Source organism: Myotis lucifugus, unplaced genomic scaffold, assembly GCF_000147115.1.
Source record: "Myotis lucifugus unplaced genomic scaffold, Myoluc2.0 scaffold_57, whole genome shotgun sequence".
Taxonomy (NCBI): Eukaryota; Metazoa; Chordata; class Mammalia; order Chiroptera; family Vespertilionidae; genus Myotis; species Myotis lucifugus.
Genome location: NW_005871105.1, coordinates 4955558 through 4979332, shown reverse-complemented (window position 1 = coordinate 4979332; position 23775 = coordinate 4955558). Strand labels below are relative to the sequence as shown.

The window sequence follows — 23775 nt, the reverse complement described above, 5'->3', positions numbered from 1 at the left end:
CTTTGCCGTTGTTCCTAGTACAATGAAGGATAAACTTTACAAAGGCCAACTTCTCCACCTGTGTACTAGAATTCATCCTTTCTCTTCTACTCAATTATACTTCCTAAGCAATTCTGTCTCTCTCGCATCATCAAATTTCCTCACTCTACTGGCTCTTTCCCATCAGAGAACAAACATGCCAACTCTTCTATTCCCCTATCTATACAGATACATAAAACCTCTCTTGGACCTACTTCAGCCTCCAGTTATTATCCCATTTCTCTCCTTCGTTTATTGCAAAACATATAAAAAATTGTCTATATTTATTGTTCAAATATTCTCTCATTTTCCCTGAATCCAATGAAAATAGATTTTGCCTTCCAACACAGTAAATTGCTCTTGTCAAGATTTTTTTCACTGCTAAATTCATTGTCCACTTCTCAGTCCTTATTTTTCTTGAACTCTCAGCACTGGGTATAGTAGATGATGCTCCTCATGAAAACATTTGTACTCAGGATCTTTTGATTTTCTCCTACATTGATCGATTTTTTTTTAGTCTTTTTTGCTGATTCTTCCTTAATTACCCCAACATCTTAATGCCAGAGAGCTCCAGGGTTCCATTCTTGAATTTATTCTCTTCTGTAACTATACTCACTCCTTGGTGATTTTATTCACTCTCATGGCTTTAAATACTGTCCACACACGGAAAGTCCATATATTCAATCCAGACCTCCAACTTTTATTTTCTTAACCTGTGGCATTAAAGAAAATGTGCTAGGTGACTGAAGCAGAAAGGAGGGTGGAATACTTTTGAAATTTAACAAGGAAGAGAAGAGTGAGTCCACCATATATTTGTCAGAACTAGAAGTGAAACCTGTCAGCTGTCAGCTCTTCGGGATGGGCAAGACCACAGCCATGAACTAGCTGAAGAGTGCACTCAGGTAGTGGGTTGAAGCCCAGCCATTGGCTGCCAGCTCCAGCAAAGATGCTCTTTTTTTCTGGGAGCATCTTGAGAGCAGAAGGAGGCCTTCATTCAAGAAACTAATACTGGCTCAAACAATGAAGATGTGCGAAGCTGTCATGATAGCTAAGAAGTTCATGTTTCTGCATGAAACATTCCTGGTATTGCTGAGAGTTTGAAAAGGGACCCCCTATAACACCTAAGGTGGGTGGTTATTCCTTCCCATCAATAGAGTATGTTGGAGACTCAAAGTCACTTCATTTAATTTAAGAAAATGAAGAACCAGGTGTTTGTGCACTGGTGGGGGGCACCTGAAGTATAAGGTGTTTCAGTAAGATTGTGATGTTGAATTCGTTGGAGCACTAGCAAGGAATTATAATCGTTTTGCATTGTACATTGATGACACAAATAAAAATCAAAGGTGCTTTAACCTATAATTACTTTCTCAAATGAAAAATTCCAAGTCATGGACAGTTTTAATTAAAATGCTGAAGTTCAGATATTTCACTTCCATGTGGAATAATGCTAGAAATGCATCTGTACAGGCATTGTTGGAATTGTCAGATTCAATCTAATAACCTCAAAACCTGAAGCTTTCTTGGTTTTCTAGACATGATCCTCTTCAGTCCTTTTCAACAGAACAGTCATGTTAAGATCATAGCAGAACAACCACCCCTATACTCAAAGTCTTCCAAATCCTTCTCATTTCACTCTGACTGAAAGTCTGGATCCTTGTAGCAGTGTCCAAGGCCCGATATGACCCAGCACACCATAATCCCTCCTACCCAGTCCTCCGCTTCCCTTTCCTCCCAAAATAGTCCATTATGCTCCAGCCCTCCTGGCCTCCTCGCTGTTTCTTATATACACCAGGAGTATCTCTACCTAAGGACCTTTGTATTTGTTATTCCCTCTACCTGGAACAGCATTCTGGGCAAACGCACACATTCAACTCTACTACATCCTAGCAGTGATTTAGAGCAAATTGCTTACCCATCTAGCCCAATTTTTTCTCTATAAAAGGAGAAAACAATAAGCCTTGCTTTGAGAATTAAATGAGTTAACATATGTAAGGAATTTAAAACAAGCTGTGGCAGAGTGACTGCCACAAGAGCCTTCACTAGTATAATTTGCACTGAAAGCTCCAGCAGGTGTTTGGGATCACCTGATTATCCTTTCATAACATTTGCAAGTGTTATTTGTGAGACCCATCAATCCATTTTTCTAAATTCTAAAATGTAAATTAATCTGAGACCCAGTGGTAGAAACAATTCCCAATATCCATTATAATTGTTTACTGAATTCTTCCTCCTAAACTACTGGGATATTTTCAACAAATTCATAAACAGAAAATACTCTATCACTGATGTTTGATCCAAACATATATTTAACAATTTTTTCTCATTCCCACTCCTATGACACTGAAGTCACTGAAGTGCCTTTTTGTTCACCGAGGAACATGGAAAATTATCTTCCCTGTGGATTTAGAGCTATATTTTATTATGGAACTAATCATCTGAAAGTTGGTCACAGCACAATGGTAAAAATAGCTCTAACTATGGAGCTATTTTGATTCAACTATTGCTGTACCACCTCACAGCTGTATAAATGACTAAGCCAGTTACTTATCCATCCTAAGACTTACTTTTCTCCGCTCTGAAATAGGACAGAATGCTTACTAAGCTTACTTTCAGAGATGTTTGGAGGATAAAATAAAATAATGTCCATTAAAATGCATTTTTAAAATCAATATTATTAATTAATTAGAGGCCCAGTACATGAATTTGTGCACTGGTGGGGGGCGTGGCCTGCGGGTATCGGCCCTCTGTGGGAGTGCCACTCATCCCGGTCAGCCAAAGTGGCACCCCCACTGTGGGAGTGCACTGACCACCGGGGGGCAGCTCCTGTGTTGAGCGCCTGCCCACTGGTGGTCAGTGTGCATCATAGCGACTGGTCGACAGGTCGTTCTGGTCATTCCGCTGTTGGGTCGCTGGGCTTTTATATGTATAGAAGACTAGAGGCCCAGTGCATGAATTCATCCAGTGCATGAATTCATGCATGGGGCGGGGGGGGGGGAGGTTGGGGGCAGGGCCGGCTAGGGGAGGGGCCACGGGCAGTTGGCCGGCCCCGTCCCCTGGTCAAACTTCTGGTCGAGGGGACAATTTGCATATTAGCCTTTTATTATATAGGATAATAAAATGTGTTCCTCCTTTACCATGTGCCATGCACCGTGCTAAATGCTTTCTATGAATTATCTCATTCTCAGAAAAATAATTTTGTTGTATGTACTTTCAATATCCTCATTATTAGATGAAACCAAATCTAAGAACTCAAGTAACTTGTAATTTAAAGGGATATTAATATTTCTACAAATTAGAAATTTGTAGAAATATTCTTTCTGAAGTGTGTGATTGATCATGACAATTACCGCAAAATCATATTAACTACCACAAAATTCACTATATGCAATGCAATATATATTGTGAAATAACTAACTCCACTTATCAATTTATAAAATTATAGCTTTTGTCTAGGCCTACTTGATATTAACTATACCAATAACTATATAGTAACATGGCTTTTTTTTCTTTACTTTTAAACTGAGGCATTAATATATAATGAATGTGCTAAAATGCTCTCCAAATTTGTGGAAAAATAGGAGAGCTGGTTTGAAATATTTCTCTCACAGATAAACTGTTCAGAATTAATCACATGACTTTGAGAATTATAAAATGTCTTGTACAGTGGGGCCTTGACTTACGAGTTTAATTCATTCCGTGACGGAGCTCGTAACTCAAATTACTCATATGTCAAATCAAAAAGTGAACGAGTGAGACACATGATGCTGGGCTGACGTTGTGGTGTTCACTGTGACGTTCGCTGCGCCAACTAGCGGTGGGGTATCTGAAGCTGGCTCGTAACCCGAATTTTAGCTCGCAACTCAAAGCAAAAATCTGCCGAGAGACAGCTGGTATCTCGAAAAACTCGTTAGTCGGGACACTCGTAAGTCAAGGCTCCACTGTATATTGAAGTTATATACAATATACAAGCACATTTACGATACTATTATGTACACAGTGTGCAACATAACTCATTGAATGGAGCAGGTGAAATGATATAAAGACAGAAACAAATACCCTTTTCCGCGTCTTCTCCTTTAGGAAAGGCCGGATTACAGTATACAGGGCATGGATATACCATGGCTGGTTGACAAAATGAATTCCTCCGAATCGGGCTGGGAAACTGTCCTAGGGGAACATGAGGGAAAGAAAATCCAACATGCTTTAATATCTGGCGAAGGTTTGGGGAAGGTCATATGATAGACAAATTTTTTACTCCACACACTTAAATGAGATTATCTGTAGTTAGGAGAAGAAGGGAAGATATTTGTCACCTTAAACACTAACTTTCATACAAAAACAGAAACAATTTGTAATAAAGCAAATTCTTTGCAAGAATAGATTATTGATAAGAACTTCAGCATGTTTAAGAATGTCATATATTAAGCCTGCAAACTGCCAACAGCCATTATAGGTCAAGAAACATAAATAAAAGACATTAGAAATTTGTCAAATAATGAACCTATGATAGATAAGTGTTTCAATTAAATTATAATACTTATATTAAAGTGTATTTAAATTAAAATGGTTTATTAAATTTCACTGCAGTCATCTATAATGTGAACACTGTCAGATATCAAAACTCATTCTCTTTCTCTTATCAACTTTATAATAAACATTCTCCTTTCCTTATTTCAACTCTTAATAAAAGGAAATGCACTTAAGCAAAATAAACACCTAGAATTGTAGTGTGAGGAATTTGGAGATGGATTCTGCCAGATTAAATAAAAGTCGAAACCCTCTGAGCTCGCCTCACCGTTGGAAATGGGGCTCTCATAAGGCCAGCCTCTGCTTTGGCAAGAACTCACCCGTGTAAGGTTTGCATCTGAAGTCCCAAAGTCATTCCACAACAGGAAGGGATAAGTGAATTAACTGCAACATTTGACAGTGCTATGGATTCCACATAAACAGACCTGATTCTTGCGACTAGTTCAGAACGCCACACTGAATTGACTATTGATGTCTATTTTAAAAAAACTATACCACTACAAATGTCTCTCAAGTGACATCATCATAATTGGCATTCTTCTAGATTCTCCTTATAGTAGAAACAAAAGTAAAGAAACTGAAACAATTTTACATGTATTTTGTAAAATTAAATGCTCCTTGAACAAGATTCAAAAGATTAAAAAACATGCATAATATAATCCCATTAATATATGTTGTTTGAGGGGACACTTATGAGCATTAGTAATTAATTAGTGTTTTGCATACTGATTTTTCAGAGCCCATGAGCATTTTTGCAAACTAATCTCTGTCTCTGAGAATAACACACTATAAAAAACCCACATGACTTCAAACAATAAATAAATTAGAATAGCTAAAGGTAAAATGTGATTCCTTTTATGTCAATGTCATTACTTCTTTCATAAATTTGTAGTTTCATTCATCAAAAGGTTATTATAATGGAAATAAACGAATCAGGAAGAAATGCAGACAAGTATGTTTCGAACTTATGACATTTTTATATATGAAAAGAAGATAACTAATGTATATAAAATAAAAAGAATGCCAAGATAAACACCCATGTGCCCTCCACTCAGCAAATCATTGGTAATCTTGAAGTTCACTGTGTTCATAATCTTTCACCCTCCCCCACATTTTTAAATTTCACATTATATTTCAAATATAAGAATTTCCCTGGCTTACATTTTATAAATATTATAAAAACATAAATATTATATTTATTCTATATTTTATGTATTTTAATATTTTTCATATATATATATATACTCCTAAAACGTACTGAGTACTTAGACTTCATAAAATCATCATCATAGTGGGTGTATTCTTCTGTTGTCATATCACATTGTTTTTGAGGTACATTGTATTGATGTTTATACATGTTGTGCGTATCTAGAGTTCATTGTCACTGTTGTATAGCATACCATTATATGATACAACACAGTTCACTTATTCTCTTCTCTCCATGAAAAGAAAATTCTTTTCCAAATGTCTGCCATTATCAGAAATGCTGCCCTGCAGATTCCCTTCAGAATGTCCACCCCACTGAATCCCTAAAGCAGTATGCTTCTAACACATACTCCTGAACGGGCATCTGATCTCTAGAGCAGAACTGAATGAACACCAGCTCTCAAGTTATTAAGCCAAAAGTCTTAGCTTTTAAACATTGAGAATCATGTCCAGGTCATTTTTCTTCTATCCTGAAAAGATGAATATGCACACGTATACACATAATTCACATAAGATGTCATGGGGTCTCCTGACTACATCTTTAGATACAGGACAACATGATCAGATAATATTTGAGATAGGGTGAAAGAGAAGGAAAAACACTGATTTGAAAACAACTACATCTTGGTTAAAATTCTGACTTAATGCCACCTCTCAGGCATCAGAGGCCAAAACAAGGACATAATCCTTATTTCCTTCCCCTCACTGTGATACTTCTCATTCCCTTTCTCTCTCTTCTCCTGTGGTATTGCCACATACTTATATTATACCTTTTATAGTTGTCCCACAGCCCTTGGATACTTTCTTCTGAGTTTTTGTTGTTTTGTTTTGTTTTGTTTTGCTTTTTCAGCTTTTATTATCTTTGCTTTTCAGTGGGCGGGGGGAGGTTCCATTGATATACCCTCAAGCTTAGAGAGTCTTTCCTCAGCCATGTCTAGTCGATTAATAAGGCCATCAAAGGCATTCCTCATTTCTGTTACAGTGTTTGTGGTCTCTGGCATTTCATTTTAGGGTTTTCATCTTTGCTTACATTTCCATCTGTTCTTGCATGCTGTCTTCTTTATCCAGCAGAGCCCTTGGCAGTCATCAAGGTTGTTTTTAATTCCTGGCCTGAGAGTTCCAACATCCCTGCCATGTCTGGTTCTGACATTTTCACTATCTCTTCCAATTGTGGTATTTTGCCTGTTTTTTAGTATGCCTTACAACGTTTTCCTCATTAGCTGGGCATGATGTACCCGGCCTAAAGGAACTGTTGTAAAGAGGCCTCTAGTAAGGTGGTGATCAGGTGTGGGAAGAAGGGAAAGCATTTGATAGTCTAAGATAGGTCTTACTCTGTTGGTGAACCTGTGCCTCTAGAGCAGCCGTGGGCAAACTATGGCCCGCGGCCCGGATCCGGCCCGTTTGAAATGAATAAAACTGAAAAAAAAAGGACCGTACCCTTTTATGTAATGATGTTTACTTTGAATTTATATTAGTTCACACAAACACTCCACCCATGCTTTTGTTCCAGCCTTCCGGTCCAGTTTAGGAACCCATTGTGGCCCTCGAGTCAAAAAGTTTGCCCACCCCTGGTCTAGACTTTGAACACACAAGTGTTTCAGATCTTTCTCTCCCCTTAGGTGGAGCAGGTAGCCTGGAGTGAGTATTTCCCTACCCCCAGATCAGTAAAGCTCTCAAATACCCCAGCAGGTTGGGCTCTGTCAACCAGCTTCTCCTGAGGGCAAACGTTAAGAACAGAGTGCTCTAGCAGATTTCAAAATGTGTCCTTTGACTCTTTCCCTGACAGAAATGCGGCAAGATTTTTTTCCTCCGCTATTTACTGTCAGAACATTGTTGGCTCCTGGAGGTGCAGAGGACTCCCCACCCCCCCCCACCCCACCCCTCGATGACTAAGCACCACCCGGAGCTTTTATCTGTCAGCCTCGTTCACAGTGACCCTCCAGCATTGTCAACTACAGTGCAGGTTGTCCTACCCCAGCGCTGGCTCCCACGGATTCCCCTCCTGTATTAGCTTCTCTCTTCAATCTTGATGGTAGTATTTTGCCCTGCATGCTTACCTCTCTTATGGATCTAGAAAGAGTGGTTGGTTTTTCAGTTTGTTCAGTTTTTCACTCATTGTTCGGACAGAGTGGCAGCTTCCAAGCTTCTTACAAGTGAAACTGGAAACCTGAGTCTCATCCCCTCATTTTGATCACATCCAAACTCCTGCAATATTTATGCCCCCACATATTTTCATATCTACTCTCCATGGTGCCAATGTGACCACAGAAAAACTGCTCTCTTGGTTTGGAGGTCGCAACCCTGCAGATGTGACCCAGAGGTCAAGACCCTGCAGCCTCCACCCTATTACTGCTGCTGTCCTCGAGGCCTCTCACCCTCCAGAGTGGCACCGAGACAGTGGAAGATGGGTTCAGACACTGGTGCAAACCCCTCCGGAGCTTGCAGCAGGAAGGTGACTGCCGGTGCCCTTTGTCCTTTAAATCTTACTCAAAGGCATCTCATTGACATAACCCTCCTCTTCAGAATCCCAGCTGTAAGATTTGTTTAGTCCTTATCTTCTGCCCTATTGGGTCATGCATGAGGTGGGTGGAAATGAAGACCAAGGAGTCAAAGTCTAATAGTGGAGGCTGACAAATAGAGAGATGATTTCAGGGTAATATGGCAACGACAGTGATGGACTTAGGCACTGTGCTGGGGAGGGCAGGCTTTTATGGGAGAGCAGTGGGTTAAAAAGCAGAGAACAGAACAAAAAGAGCTTCCTGGAGAGGATATTGCCTGAATAGGTCTTAAGGAATTAGCAAGAGTAGATCAGACAAAAAAAGGAGGGAAGGCCATGGCAGGCCTATGGGAGAGAACAAAGCCAACAAACTATGAGACAGCACGTGAACATGAGTAGAAGTGAAAGGATGGAGGGAGGTGAGACGGTGCTAAGCGGGGGAATGGAGGTCGTCAGAGTCCTCTCCTGACTTTCATTTCTGCCACTCTTACAATAAGGTTTTAAGCACTAACTCTCTGTGGTACATCCATTTTTTCTTGAACCAACCATCATGTGCGCCAGATTGTGCCTGACTCGTCTTTACATTCACAGCATTTCAAAAATGTGTGTGTGTGTGTGCGCGTGTGTGTACCATGATGAAACTAGATGAGTTTTTATTGAATGGAGTGGATTCTGATATTTACTTTTTAAGTAAACTAGTTTTCTGCATGACAATTTCCTTATCTGAAAAGTGGGAAAAACATTTAATAGAACTGCTAGTGGTTAACTATAGGGGCTATCATTGAACACACCTCCTAGATACGAGGCTACCATATGAACTATCAACCCCACTTTACACACCTGGAAATGACCATAGAGGTAAACGTATAATGTGGAGGAATATATTTATATGTATCATATTTACACAAGTAAATTATTCATATATATTTCTAACAGAAATATGTTTGCTTCAAATGTGCAGCTATTCAAGAAAACAAATTTGAGAATCTTAGTTATTCACACATTATTCAAATGCTTAATTGATATTGATGAAATATAAAAATTGTGTGTTAAGATAATTGAGATATTGAGAACAAATCAATATAATTTCTGGTGTAATCAGGGCACAGTTTGCAGTCAGAAATGTGAGCAAAATCGACTTTTCTCTGAGAAGTAAACCCACAACTTTGTCTTACGTCACATGGTTGTCTATAGTTCCTAAACCTATCAATTGTGTTGAGAAGTGTCCTCAGTATGGATATCAGCAATAATTGTGTATAACTAACCCATTCAGATTTAAATCTATTAGGCTTTTTTATGTGTTTGTTTTGCTTTTCTCCCTTTTTTGTACTTGTCTTTTGAAGCACCTAGTTTCAACTATTATATGCACTACAGAAAAGTGCATATCTATAATGATAAAAGTGTAATATGCTAATTAAACCAGACAGCCAAATGACCTTCCAGACGTCCTTCCAGACATCCTTCTGGACAACCTTTCAGATGAAGCCAGGGCTGTGAGGGCTGAGGCAAACTGCCGCGGCTGCGAGGGCTGAGCCCTGTGCATGAATTTCGTGCATTGGGCCTCTGGTAGTAATAATTTGGAATTGTAGAAATTATACCTTTAATTCCATAACTCTATCCCTAAAGTTATGCTAATGTCAAAATATTGCACCATTCTTTTATGATGCTTTTAGTATAAATATAAAATATGCTTATTATACAAATCATTGAGTAAGTTATAAAAACTCACTCATAACCTTACCAGCCAGAGAAAAAAAATACTACTCTAAGCATCTTGGAGTGTGCTTCCTTTTTTCAATTAAATTTTATGTACATGACATGAAAATCTAACAGTCTGGAATTATAATGTTTTCTATAATGGTTCATAGCTACACAACATAGTATTACTCACTCTAAAAGTGTGCTTATGTATAGAAAGTATAAGGTGATTACTGTAACAGTTGGTCCTACTGGTTCCTTAAATAGCATCAATATTAGTTTCTTTCTCATATAAACTTGCTAAGATTGGTCTGCTTTGGCATGCTAGCCACGCAATGTTTTTCTAAATATGTCTTTTGACGGTATCCTTTCTAGATGGTATAATATTATTTGTATGCCTCATATCCATGTTTATAATGTATTAACTATCTTTATACACCTCCTACTCATCTTCTAAAAGGCTAAGATTCCTAAGGAAGTCATGTTTATCCTGGTTCCAACGCCCTGCTCCCATTCCCTACCACTAACATCCTGTGCAGTGTCTAGTACTGAAAAGAATAAAATTATCATTGTGATCCCATATATTTAGTTTTATCAACAGTGGGCAGGCAGATCCAGGAAAGTCATTCAATCGCTTTCATGAGGGAAACAAAGATTTTACCAACACATTCTAACTAGTGTCTTCTGCCAAATTGAGAGGAAACAGCCAGAAAACTGTTTAATCACCAGCTAATTGGGATGTCTTTTCTGTCCCTGTCTCATAACTGGTAATGAACCATATGTAAATAAATGCAAATAACAGATTGAAAACAAAGGATTTTATTCCTGCTGCAGAGATTTAAATCGGGATTCTACACATGCAGGGAGATGTTTGACCTCCATCCTCTTAACTTCTAACTGCCCATTAAAATGACATGCTGTCCAGGTAGGCCTACAATAAAGAAACTTGGTTCGATGCAAAGAATTGTATAGAAGTAAAATTTCATCAAATAAATAATTGCTCTTTCTTGGCCAGGGCTCAGTTAGTTAAAGCATTGTTCCATACATTAACAGGTTGCAGGTTTGATTCCTGGTTAGGGCACATACCTAGGTTGTGGGTTCCATCCTGGTCAGGGCTCATATGGGAGACAACCAATCAATGTTTCTCTCTTTTCTTTCTCTCTCTCTCTCTCTCTCTCTCTCCCTCTCTCTCTCTCTCTCTCTCTCTTTCTCTCCCCCCATCCTCTCTCACTAAAAAATCAATAAAAACATATACTCCAGTGAAGATTAAAAAAAAGTAATTGCTCTAATGTGTAGGAAAATAATAATGATTAACATTTTCTACATCAGTTTGTTTAACACTTGGGAATTTTTTCATCAGAAAAAAATAGAAAAAAATTAATTATATGATTAAAAATATAGTCAGCCAGTTCCTGTTACAGAAAAGAAGTCAGCCTTCAAAGACATATCACATTGTATTTCAAAACATGAATATAGCAAATCTTTCTATTTGATGAGCAATTTCTGAAACAAAATGCATTAAATTACAGATTTAAATTATCATTTTTTCCCTCAGAAAACAGTGTCTTAATTTTAATAAGTGTTTAAGAAACCTGGATTAACCACAATGAATCATTTAAAAGAGTGATTATAGAATACATTAATTTCCCATTTTATAAATTCTTTATAAAATTTAAAATTTGGGGGACATGAATATATTTTGAAATAATTTTACCCTCCCAAAAGTTAAACTCCTAAATCCAAATATGCGCTAAAATATGCATAACTTCTTAGGTTGACTTTTTAAATTTGAAAATTGATTGGCTTAGATTTACATTTGCATATTTTACAGTGTCTGTTTGTTTTAAGACCTTTAGCAAAATGTCAGCTATTGTTTAAATTCTCTATCAAGAATACAAGTGTGTCAACATGTATTTCTCTTAAGGGTGGTCAACAAAATACATTCTACCCAAAGGCAAATGCATATCAGTTCTATTTTTAAAAAATAGCTAGTTTCCTCATTCTATATGCATTAATTAAGGGCTAAGGAAAACTTCATGACACTGTGACTCCTAATAAATCTCTCTTTGCTCTGTCACTCTCCATTGGTGAAATCCAGTTCCCGTTACAGGGATGTGCTACCTTTGCTCTTTTTCCGTTTTTTTCTGAGGGTGGTCTCTGGTTTTGTTTATGTTAATTGGAAATGATGCCTAAGTACAATGATGTTACCTGATACTCTGTTTAGAGTCTAAAAAAGAAAGCTTAGAGGGGCTTACTGGAGAGCTGTATCTTCTCACGGCAAATTACTAGAAAACTAAGGTATTGCATAATCATGTCCTTTAAATTGTGAATGGACATGTGCAGTAGGAAGAGCAAGTCTCAAACCAACACTTTGAAGGCAGAGGGGTTTGTCTACATTGCTTCTGTGACTCTATCATTAGCATGTAGTGTTTGGATTGACAACTTCCATTCAGAAGACTAGGCGGCATCTTCTTGGGTAACTCAGAACACAGTGGTGACCAAGGGCTGTCCCAGTGTGCCAAGCTCCAGGCCCAGAGGAAGGCAAGGAGTTACTCCCTCCTCCTCTAAGATGGCACGTGACTATCATCTACTCATATGAAAATGAGCGCTTTGTGATGTTATCACTGTCGCAATCTTAATGTAGACCATCATTTCCAAATTTTTAATTTTGTTTTTAAATCCTAAATAACAGTAGAGTTGGCTTGCTTAAATCTATAAAATGTAATCTAATTTCCTCTTTCACCAAGATGTTATCACTTGTAAATAACAGTTATGTACTGATTTAACGGGGGGGGCGGGGGGGGCAGAGGGGAAACATTGTGATTCCTCTTTTCTTTTCCTGCTATGTTTTGAACACAGGTATTGAAGCAGTCCATAACACTCTTGGCTTCAAGGTTCCCGTGATAAATTCACTTATGTATTATGAAGTACTTCTGTGCCTCCTTCCAGCCACATACTCAAAATTAATAAGTAGATTTGAGGGGTCATTATGGAGAGCAGGCCTACTAGAGTAGCTATGGCTACATGATAAGGGCTGCTGAAATTTGTGGGTGAGAACTGAGCAATCTATCTCAAAATCTCAGGTACACACTAATTCCAGCCAAATTATGTTCTCATTGATTTTTGTGAATGCGCCTATGGTTGATCACTTGGTGCTGGCTAACTTTGCTTCAAATAAAACCCTCCTATCCTGTGAAGGATCCAGAAACACGATGTTGGTGTGTTAATATGGACAAATCTCCATACCTGGATAAACCAAACCTCTCCAATATTACTGGCGACTCAACTGCATCAACCTTGCATAGGGAGGGGAATGTCTGAATCTTGAACACAGTAAAATATAGACAAAGAGGGTTATTACATAAAATATTCCTCCTCGAAAGAGCTCTGCCTAGCTAAAAGTATTTCTTGAGATAAAACCAACACTAAAAACTAATACAGGGTGGGGCAAAAGTAGGTTTAGAGTGGTGAGTATGTGAAACACAGATTTTATTCTTATACTATTTTTTTAATTATTGCATTTTTTCCATAAGAAAAACTGTAAACCTTCTTTTGCCCCACCCTGAAAATTATATGTTTAGTCATCATATAACTGAATAGGCAAGAAAATCTCTTCATGAGCAAAATAAGTGTGGTATTCTCCTGGGCTACTTTTTCTGTCAAATAAGATTGATAGCAAATCATAGCCATAGAGCCTTAACGTGAAGGCACAGGCTTATTTAAGTTAGTCACTGCTGGTGTGTGCCTGGTACCTATGGGGGGTGAGAACACAAACCAATCACACAGAGAACATGACACAAAGCTATTCTCACAGATCTTCACAAGCCATGAAGTACCCATTTCAATCAAGTATATCAGCAGGAGAAAAATCCAAAGTAAAACCTACTATCTTATAAAAATGTTACTTATGCTTCTAAGGCAGGCTCTTTTCTTAAACCTGGATGCATAGCAAGGGTAAAAAATAATGGTGCCATTTCACAGCAAAAGAGAATGTGTATTAATTGTCTATGACTAGTATCTGGAGGCTTATAGCACCAATCTATGTGCCAGCTACATCAGGAAGGCCTGACTGTTAACCCAGCCATTATATCAATAATGGAGTAGGTCTCTCACTTGACTTTTAAAGGACTTTAGTAACACACATTCAAAAGTGCTGATGTTCTCATGTTCAAAATAGCCAAAGGGGAGTTAAGCAGCAGAACTTCTGCTAGACGAATTGAGAAAATCAAATTATAAAAAGAATTAGGCAGAATTTAAGTGGATATTTAAGGACACTCCTGCCTACATCAGGCATGTGAAACTACCTAAGAATGTATTTAATGAAGAAACTCAATGCTGCTAGGCTTTAGCAAGACAGGACCCATCATATTCTATTAAGAAAATATAAGTTGTAAAACATACCTGAAAGAAACCACTTCTTATGTTCCCTAACACTAATTCTAGAAATCAATTATAAAGAAATTGTCACCCAGCCAGAGTGGCTCAGTGGTTGAGTGCTGACCTATGAACCAGGAGGTCATGGTTTGATTCCCAATCAGGGCACATGCTGGAGGTTGTGGGCTTGATCCCCAGGGTAGGGCATGCAGGAGGCAGCTGATAAATGATTCTCTCTCATCAATCTCTCTCTCCCTCTCCCTTGCTCTCTGAAATCAATAAAAATATACTTTGAAAAAAATAATAAAAAAATAACACAGAGACAACAATATAGCACCGTAAGCGTTGATTAAGTTTAGCAAATATTTACTGAACCTTGGGAAATGTAAGGGGGATGTGAATGATGAAGGAATTTATAATCTGTTAAAAAGAATCATAACAAACAAGAAAAGATCATTTCCAAAGGTGTTATGAGGTTTAAAGGAAAGAATAAAAGACTGGAGAGGTTGTAATGATGAGGAAGGAACTCCAAAATGAGGTAGTATTTAGAATTAAAACTTGGGGTGTCAATGAGACTGGTAGTTGTGGAAGAAGCAAGGGAATGAGTAGAAGAAAGTGTCCCAGAGAGAACGTGCAATAGGACCAGAGATGGGAAAACTGGGCCACCTCTAGAATACAATTGCCAAGCCTGTTTGTCCGGAGTTGAAGCTAGGGGTGAGGAAATGCTGGCAGCATGGCTGAGAAAATGATTTGGGAGTCTACCTGGACCATCCACATCATCTTGTAGAAGAGTCTGTGTGTTCTTAGTACTGGGCATTCTTGAGAAGAAAGTGGCATATTGCAGTTAATCTGGCAGGGGTATGTAGTTTAATATGGAAATTTGACATTTTAATATGGGTTTCAGTGCAACCCCTTTAAGGCAGAGACTTTCTATTAAAAATAAAAAACAACTAGAGTTTTAGCTTAGTTTTTTTTTTAAATAACCAGGTAATGTGTGACACAGGTCCTATCATTCTGACCACCCATCACTGGCCAACAGTTCTGAGGTAGTAAGGTGAAGGATGGGGCAGGATTGAAGTCATACTTGGGAATTGATGGAGATAGGATGAAATAAGGGTCATAAGTATCTCTGGTGCACATTTCTTGGAGTAAAAACAGTGATTTTATGTTTTGACTTTACAAAAAGCCTTACAAAATGTCCTACTTTATTTGATTTCAAGTAGGGAGAAAGCAAAGATGGACACGTGGTTAAAGTTATGCACACTATGCAGGTAATTAGAGCCTCACTTTGAGTCATATCAAGGTGTTAACTAAAAATGGGGAAAAAGCAAATATTTTAGAAATATGAGGAAGATGGAGGCTATACAATTTAATAAATGATTGGATGCAGTGGAGGCTTACAAGAAAATAGCAGAAAACAGGTCATTTCATTCATCTTAGTTAGTTGAGAGACCACAAATTATACTAGAAACTGAAATAGGAACGTGAGGGGAAGTATAATATCTCAAATTTCAAGTGTCAGGAGGCTGTGTGGAGATGTCCGCATGTTCAGAGAGCTCAGACTGGAGTAGCTCAGACACAGAAAACAGAAACAGCAAAAATTAAGATTCTTGAATACTTGGAAAGGGCTTTTAAAATGCCTGTACATTTAAAAATAATAATAATACACAGATTTCTCCTTAATTTAAGTTCTTAACCAGGAAGGAGTTGAAGAGAAGATCTGGCTTCAGTGAGAAGTTGGAGATAAGAGATCACTGAAGCCAGAGTGATGTTTTGGAACCATTTGCCAGAACCCTTTTAGCTCTCCCAACTCCTTCCAAGACTGTGCGGTGTCCATATGGATTGTGAGGCAGTGGATTATAAAGATAGCTTGAGAAGATCTAAAGATGCCCAGGCACGTGTCCTTCAAAGAAGCACACATGAAGAAAAACACAACTTCAGCTCAGGGTGCAGGCAGCCCTCCACCTGACACAGCTAATGAGGGACTCCCATTCCATCTCTGAACGTCTCCTGCAAGATGGGGTAAGAAGGAGGAGGCCTTGGTTCAGCTAATCTGGGAATATTTACTTTCTCTTGCTTGTTAGTTTGACAACAGGAAGGAAGCAGAGATTCAGCTTGGGATCATCACCCTTCTCCAAAATCTAAAAACACTTAATGAATGTACCTCTGACTACAAACAGAACTTCTAAGTCAATGCTTCAAAGACTTGACTGTGCTTTTCTGATGCTTATTATAAAATCTTATAGATATTTATTAATTTTCGTTAACTTGGGAAGATTTTAATTAAACCACCAGGAAATTCATGTGGCCTATGTAGGATTCTTCTTCTTTTTTTCTTTACCCCTTGTCACTTTATTGGCAAGAATTAATCACCCAAAGCTATTCCCTAGAAGTTTCCCTTCACGTGGCTGCAAAGTCCTCCTACAAATAAGGCTACTTAGGAAGTCACAGTCAACAAATTGTTGGACCATGATGCCCTTCACTGGAGTAGGGATGTCAATGAGAGCACTTACTGTGTCTCCATGGCGTTACTATGCATGCAAGTTCTCTATTCATTCTTAATCTTGCAGTGGAATTGGGGAGTTCATATTAGTCTTTGGTCTGCCAATTTGCATGAGCAAGATATGCAAGCATCCCTATTTTCCAAGAATTCAAATCAGAGCAACCACACACATCTGCAGTCTTTCTTTCCATAATCTCAACCTTGATGTATCAATCAGTAAGTAGAAAATTTCCAGCTCAGCTACATAAAGTTGCATAAAATCCTTAAGGAAGTACAGATTTCCTGAATAAAGAAATATTGTTTTCATCTACTGATGTATGTAAGGATGTGTGATTGTGTGGTTAAGAGAGCTCCCTAGCTTCACCCTCTTTCTTGCAATTGGATATTCCATTCCTCACCCTTCACCTGCCCTTGAAATCTTAGTGAATGCAATTCTGAACCAGTGGCAAAACTGGTAAATATCTGTTTTACATAACATGTGAACTTGACTGGGCAATGCATGTCATTTTAAACAATGAAGTATATGAAATATATGTAGCTATATAAATTTTTAAACACTCTCGATTCTTTAGACTGTGGCTTAACTGTGAGTTACAATTTAGGTAGATTCAAAAGATTTTGGACATAAAACACGAGGGCTTCACCTTTTCTCCAACATCTTTATCGTCAATGCTCTTCCCATTTTCCAGGTGGTGTGCCATTGAATCGGTCTTGATGATCCTCCTTTTGTTCTACCATCCACTTCCCTTTCCTTCATCATGGGTCTTATCTGTGCTTATGTTTATATATGTAAACATGAGTGTGAATGGATGTACTTCTACACAATTATATCATTTTTGTAGCTTTGTGTAACCATCACCAGATTCAAGACACAGAAATGTTCTATCACCACAGGGCTCCCTCACACTACCCCTTCAGAGTCACACCCAACCCATCTGACCCCAATCCCTAACCTCTGGTTAACCATTAATCTGTTCTCCATCTCTATCATTTTGTTATTTTGAGAATTTAATATAAGGAGACTCACATATTATATAACCTTTTGAGACCAGGTTTGCTCATTTAGCGTAATGTCCTTGATATACAGAAAAGTGTTGCATGTATCAATAGTTTTTTTCCACCCTCTTTTAATTGCTAAGTAATATGTCATGGCACCACAGTTTTAACCATTCACCTGTTTTAGGACATCTGGGTTGTTTCCAGTTTAGGGGTATTATGCTAAGAATATTCATATATAGGTTTTTGTGTGAACGTACGTTTTCCTTCTTCTGTGAGAACAATTACTGCATTACCTGGCTGCATGTCTCATTTTACAGAAAACTGCCAGAGTGCCTATACCGTTTTACATTTCCTTCGGCAAGAGAGATCCAGTTTCTCCTTATATTTGCATCCTTTAGTATTTTCACTTTTTTTTTTTTAATTTTAGCCATCCTGTCAGGTATGTGGTGATACTGATTTCACATTGTGGCTTTATTTGCATCGGCCGAATGGCAAAGATGTTGAATGTCTTTTCATTTGCTTATGTATCATCTGAATATCCTTCTCAGTGAAATACCTGTTCAGGTATTTTGTTCATTTTACTATTGAATTTCTTTTCATTATTGAGGTTTTGTTTTTTATATTTCCCAGATAAAAGTGCTTTCTCGGGTACATGATTTCCAAATATTTTCTCCCACTTTGTAGCTTGTCTTTTCATTCTTTAAAAGGAATGTCTCACAGAGCATTTTTATTTTGATGAGATTCCATTTATTTATTATATATTTTTTCTTTTATACATTGCACTTTTGGCCCTCGACCCTAAAGATTTTCTTCCTTTTTTTTTAAATGTTATAGTTTTGTGTTGGAAATTTAATTCCATAATCCATATTGAGTAAGGTCTAAGCTTTAAGTCAGAGTTCATTTTCTTTTTTGGCCTATTTGTTAAAAAAACAAAAACAAAACCTATGCTTTCTCCATCGACACACTTTGTACTTTTTGTCAAAAATAATTTGGGCATATTTGTGTAAGTCTATTTCTGGGTTTTCTGTTCTGTTCCATTGATCTATGTGTCTGTCTATTAGTTCAACATTCTAATATTTATCTTTCTAATGTTTGTTGTTTCTAAATAGATTTGACACAAAAGAAACAAAATGTATTTCTTTTAAGAATACAAATGTAAAATGTTTTCCAGATATAACCCTATGTTACTCTTTGAAAGATAAATAAAAGTTGCTTTTTAAGGAAACAATTTCTCCCCCAGAAAAAAGTTGAACGATTAACTGTCATTTTAAATCTTTCAATTTCATGAGCCAAATGTTAGTTTAAAGTGTTTCCTTCAAAACAAAACAAAACAAATGATTATTATGTCAACATGAAAAAGATAAAGCACAATCATGAGTCAAAGATACACGTCTGAAAATTGAGAAAAATTAGTAAGAAAAAATATAACTAAGAAATAATTTTTAAACACTCTGACATAGATAAAGAAACAATACACAACAAATAGATCTTTGGTGTTTATAATTCACAGAATTCCCATAACCTCTTGGACAAGCCTGTTAGTGCATGATCATAATTTCATAACCAAGAAAATTGAAGCACAGGAAACTTAAAAATTTAAAATATTAAAGCTCAGTTCAAGGTATTGTTAGTCAAGCTGAATATGGACTCTACTACAGTTTCACAGCTACCTCTCAGTCCACTTTGGTGTAACTTTTTTATTCATTACTAAGCGAGAAAGAGATCAAGAGCTAAGTATCATACTAAGAAAAAACTACAATACTCCTACTGCAGTGACACTGCTTCAATCCCTCTACAACCAACATACACCGTGTTCACTTTCTTAGTTTAGACACACACAAAAATCACATTTCATTGTTGATATATTTACTTAAAAAACATTTGTTAAGCCCCATTTTTTGCCACCCCCTTGGGTGAGTAAAACAACATCCCTGCCTCCCATGGATTTTGCTAATTAGTTGAAATAAAATTTTTATACTCTGTATTTTACCAGCGAGCACTTTGGTGCCTTACAATGATATGTAAAATTATCTATAAGCAGATGAGTATTTTCTGATTTAAAATGACAGACTGAGCAAATGCATTTGTCTCCCTTACCCTCAGGCTTCATTAAAAATAGTGGGAAATAAATATTTTTTAAAGGAAATGAAATCTAAATAGTAAAAGAAGTGGAGAAAAAAAAACACCTTCACATGAGTTATTTTAAAGCATTTTTATAGTAGGAGGAGATAAAAGTCTAATGGATCAAACAGAAGCAATATAGCATGAAAAACAGGGGCAAGAAGTAGAGATATTAAACAAGAGACTAGCAGCGGTTCTCAACCTGTGGGTCGCGAACAATGAAAAAACATCCTGCATATCAGATATTTACATTACGATTCATAACAGTAGCAAAATTACAGTTATGAAGTAGCAACAAAAATAATTTTATGGTTGGGGATCACCACAACATGAGGAACTGTATTAAAGGGTCTTGGCATTAGGAAGGTTGAAAACCACTGGACTATAGATTTAAAATAATCCAGGATGATAACCATGTTGCAAGACTAGAAAGCAGTTAAACAAATTAAAAGAGAAAGTACTGGGCTAAAAAACAAATGAGCTTCATTTTTTTAATAGAATGAATATCACAAATAAATACTATAGAAAGATAACTATAAGATACTGACAGTAATTAGTGGGTCTTTTGCTTTCTTTAATATATTTTTATTTATTTCAGAGAGGAAGAAAGAAGGAGAGATAGAAACATCAATGATGAGAGAGAATCATTGATCAGCTGCCTCCTGCATGCTCTCCATCAGGAATCGAGCCCAAAACCTGGGTATGTGCCCTGCCCGGGAACCAAACCATGACCTCCTGGTTCATAGATTGACGCTCAACCACTGAACCACACCAACCATGCAAGGTCTTTTACTTTTAATTATAAGCCCTTATATTTTTTTTGAAGAGATAAAAATCTTACTTGATATAATATTTACAAATGGAGCTATAAATAAGGAAAAATAAGACCAAGAGACTCAATAATGAGATTAATACAATAAAAACATGTACTACTAGTGGACTGCAAATAGATCCTTGGGTGTTTTAGCAAAATTTGAAGTTGTACCCTCTGACACTCTCCTAGAAATAGTCACTTAAAAGTTCATCAGATTCTTTAGCAGATATGTGAGATGGAGTTAGAACTGCCATTTGCTTGTGAAAACAGAGGTGGCCTCATAGAGACACCCAACACAGCATAAATTCATATTTCCTCGGCTCTGTGAACTGAACAATAAACCTTTCTGGCAAGATTAAGATGCTCCTTACAAAAGTATTCAACCCCATCCTAATGTGTAGCAAGTAAAATAAGATTTAAGTCCCTAGGACTTACTCCAGGTAGCTTCGCGGAGCAAGTTTTAATCTCAGATATTAAAGAAGAAATAACGGACTGTTATTGGGATCTGCATATCTTGACTCCCCTCCAACATTTATTACCTGGACAGCAAAGTCCAGTTTTGAGCTATGAAAAGAGACAAAGGGAAGCAGAGCTGGAGAAAATGTTACTGAAGATAGGGCTGACCTTTATGCTTAGACAACAGGGAGTGAGCAATTCTCAAGCATTTGTAAATGAATCTGAACAACACATAGTTTTAGGCGGCAAAAAGCTTGATTTTAAAATGACTCATTCCTGCTTCTGGCTGCTAGATAGCATTGAGAACATTAAAACAGAATATGAGATAAGGTTTTTGGATAACTGTGACTCCCCAGATTAAACATTACACAATGAATTCACGAATACAGTCTCTTATCTGTCTCTTATAATAGCTCCATAGGATCTGAGATAAGATCAAAGATCAGGAAGATAGAACTGAACTACAAAAGAACTAAACTTGCACACTTTTTTATTAACAGCCTATTTATAAGCCTATGTCAAAGAAATAAGGAGAAAATGACATAAAAGGAGACATAGGGATATTATAAGATAACACTGTGATGGGGATTAACTGTAACTTCCTGCCTTTATGACAGTTGGCATTTGCAGAGTCTGGCAGAGCTTCAACTGCTCTCTCTGTAACGGCTTGCTAAACGTCCAGTGTGCAGAGGTCATGAGCATCTCGCTAAGCAAGAGCAATGCATCTTTAAGCCTAACAACAGTCTCCATGTGAGATGATTCATGAAAAGTAGTCTCAGAGTGCTTTTGACAAGAGCCACCTCATCAATCTGTGTTTCATTACACAGCTTCCTTGCTACCTATGAATACCATCATCAGGCAGAGGGAAGGAGTGGGGGAGGTAGAAGTGGGTGAAGAGGGGGGAAAATGATGATGGAAGGAGACTTGAATTAAGCTGGTAAACACACAATACAATATACAGATGATGTACTGTAGAATTGTATACCTTAAACCTATATAATCCTATTAAGCAACTAAAGGCCCAGTGCACAAAATTTGTGCACTGGGGGGAGTGTCCCTCAGCCCGCCCTGAGCCCTCTCACAGTCCAGGACCTTCACTCCTTACCACTGCTCCTTACCACTCGGCTCACTGCTTCTTAGTGCTTCTGGCTGAGTGGCACTCCCCCTGTGGGAGCATACTGACCACCAGGGGGCATCTCCTGCATTGAGCATCTGCCCCCTGGTGGTCAGTGTGCATCATGGCTACTGGTCGTTCTGGTCATTCCCTCGTAACGGTCGCTTAAGCTTTCATTATATAGCTGTCACCCCAATAAATTCAATTTAAAAAAAGAATTATAGTTAATGACATGCTTAAAATAAACAAACAGCATGTTGCAAGTGTTGCCATGTTTGCCTCTGTCTGATCCATTCTTTGTCACAGAACCATTAGATTCATCTATTAGAATATACTTATCCCAAAAACTTGACTGACCACCTACAGAAAAAATTCCAACGTTAGAGGGGCATCATGGCCTTTTACTATTAGGTAACAACTAACTTTTGCAACCTTATTTCCTACTTTATTTCTTTATGAATGCTAAGTATAACTAAATTAATCTATTTGCCAACTCCAAATGCATCATGTTCATATTCATCTCTGTTTATTTCCCCAAGTATTCCTCAACCTATAATACTTTTAACAATGCATTTTTCTTCTTTCAAAATCCGCCTATGGTCTTCTGTGAATATTTTTTCTTCATCCTTTCCCTAGGTAACATATAATTGCTCTCTCCTTTCTTCTCCTTTGGTATGTTATTTACACTTTTACAGAGCATTTGTAATTTTTAATTAACATCACCTTTGGCTATTTAATAATATCTTTTTCTTATAGTAGGGTATATTTGCCACACTAGTCAAACACGTGGAGTATTTTTTTTTAACTTGGGGATAAACTTACAAAGTGTTTTGAATTTAGAAGATATCCAAAATGATACACTATTTAGAGAAAGGAATGGAGGGGCAGCCCATAGGTATTTGGGAAAAGAAAACTATAAAATGAAAAATATCAGAGTGCTTCAATTGTTCAGAGAAACAGATATTCTATGTTTCTGAAATGCTGTTATGTGAAAGACAGTATATTTGGTGGAGTGTCATTAGTCCTATGTTCAAGAGTTGGTATAAGGACCAATGGGTGCAAGAGTCAGATTTTAGCTGAATTTAAGCAAGATCTTTGTGGCCAAACTCTTAGAGATAATTGGGCTGCCTGATAAAGCACTGCACTGGGAGGCTCTGAATGAGGACAAACAGAAGCTACATAATCATCTCTAAAGACTACCATAGTAATAGTCTTACGTAGGATGGCTTGTATGACTTCTAAGTTTCCTTCAAATGCTAAGATTCTGAGTCCAGACATGTATACACTAAGCTTTGCATTACAGCATGTAACATAACATGTGTTCCTGTATTGTGCAGCTGCTAAAACTGATTTAGATCTGTTTGGGGCCAATAACTCAATACAGAATCACATAAAATACCAAGAAATAGCCTCCCTGTTATATTAGAAAGTTCACATTAAGATGCTGT

General features: G+C 37.5%; 1 protein-coding gene across 1 annotated transcript in view; it reads right to left on the bottom strand.

The window, feature by feature from the left end:
- CLVS2 (clavesin 2) overlaps positions 1 to 23775 on the bottom strand; it is a 59059-nt gene that overhangs the window by 9628 nt on the left and 25656 nt on the right. The window contains exon 3 of the mRNA XM_023754208.1: positions 4075 to 4185. Coding sequence (XP_023609976.1) covers positions 4075 to 4185 — 111 coding nt within the window. The remainder of the gene's footprint in view (positions 1 to 4074; positions 4186 to 23775) is intronic.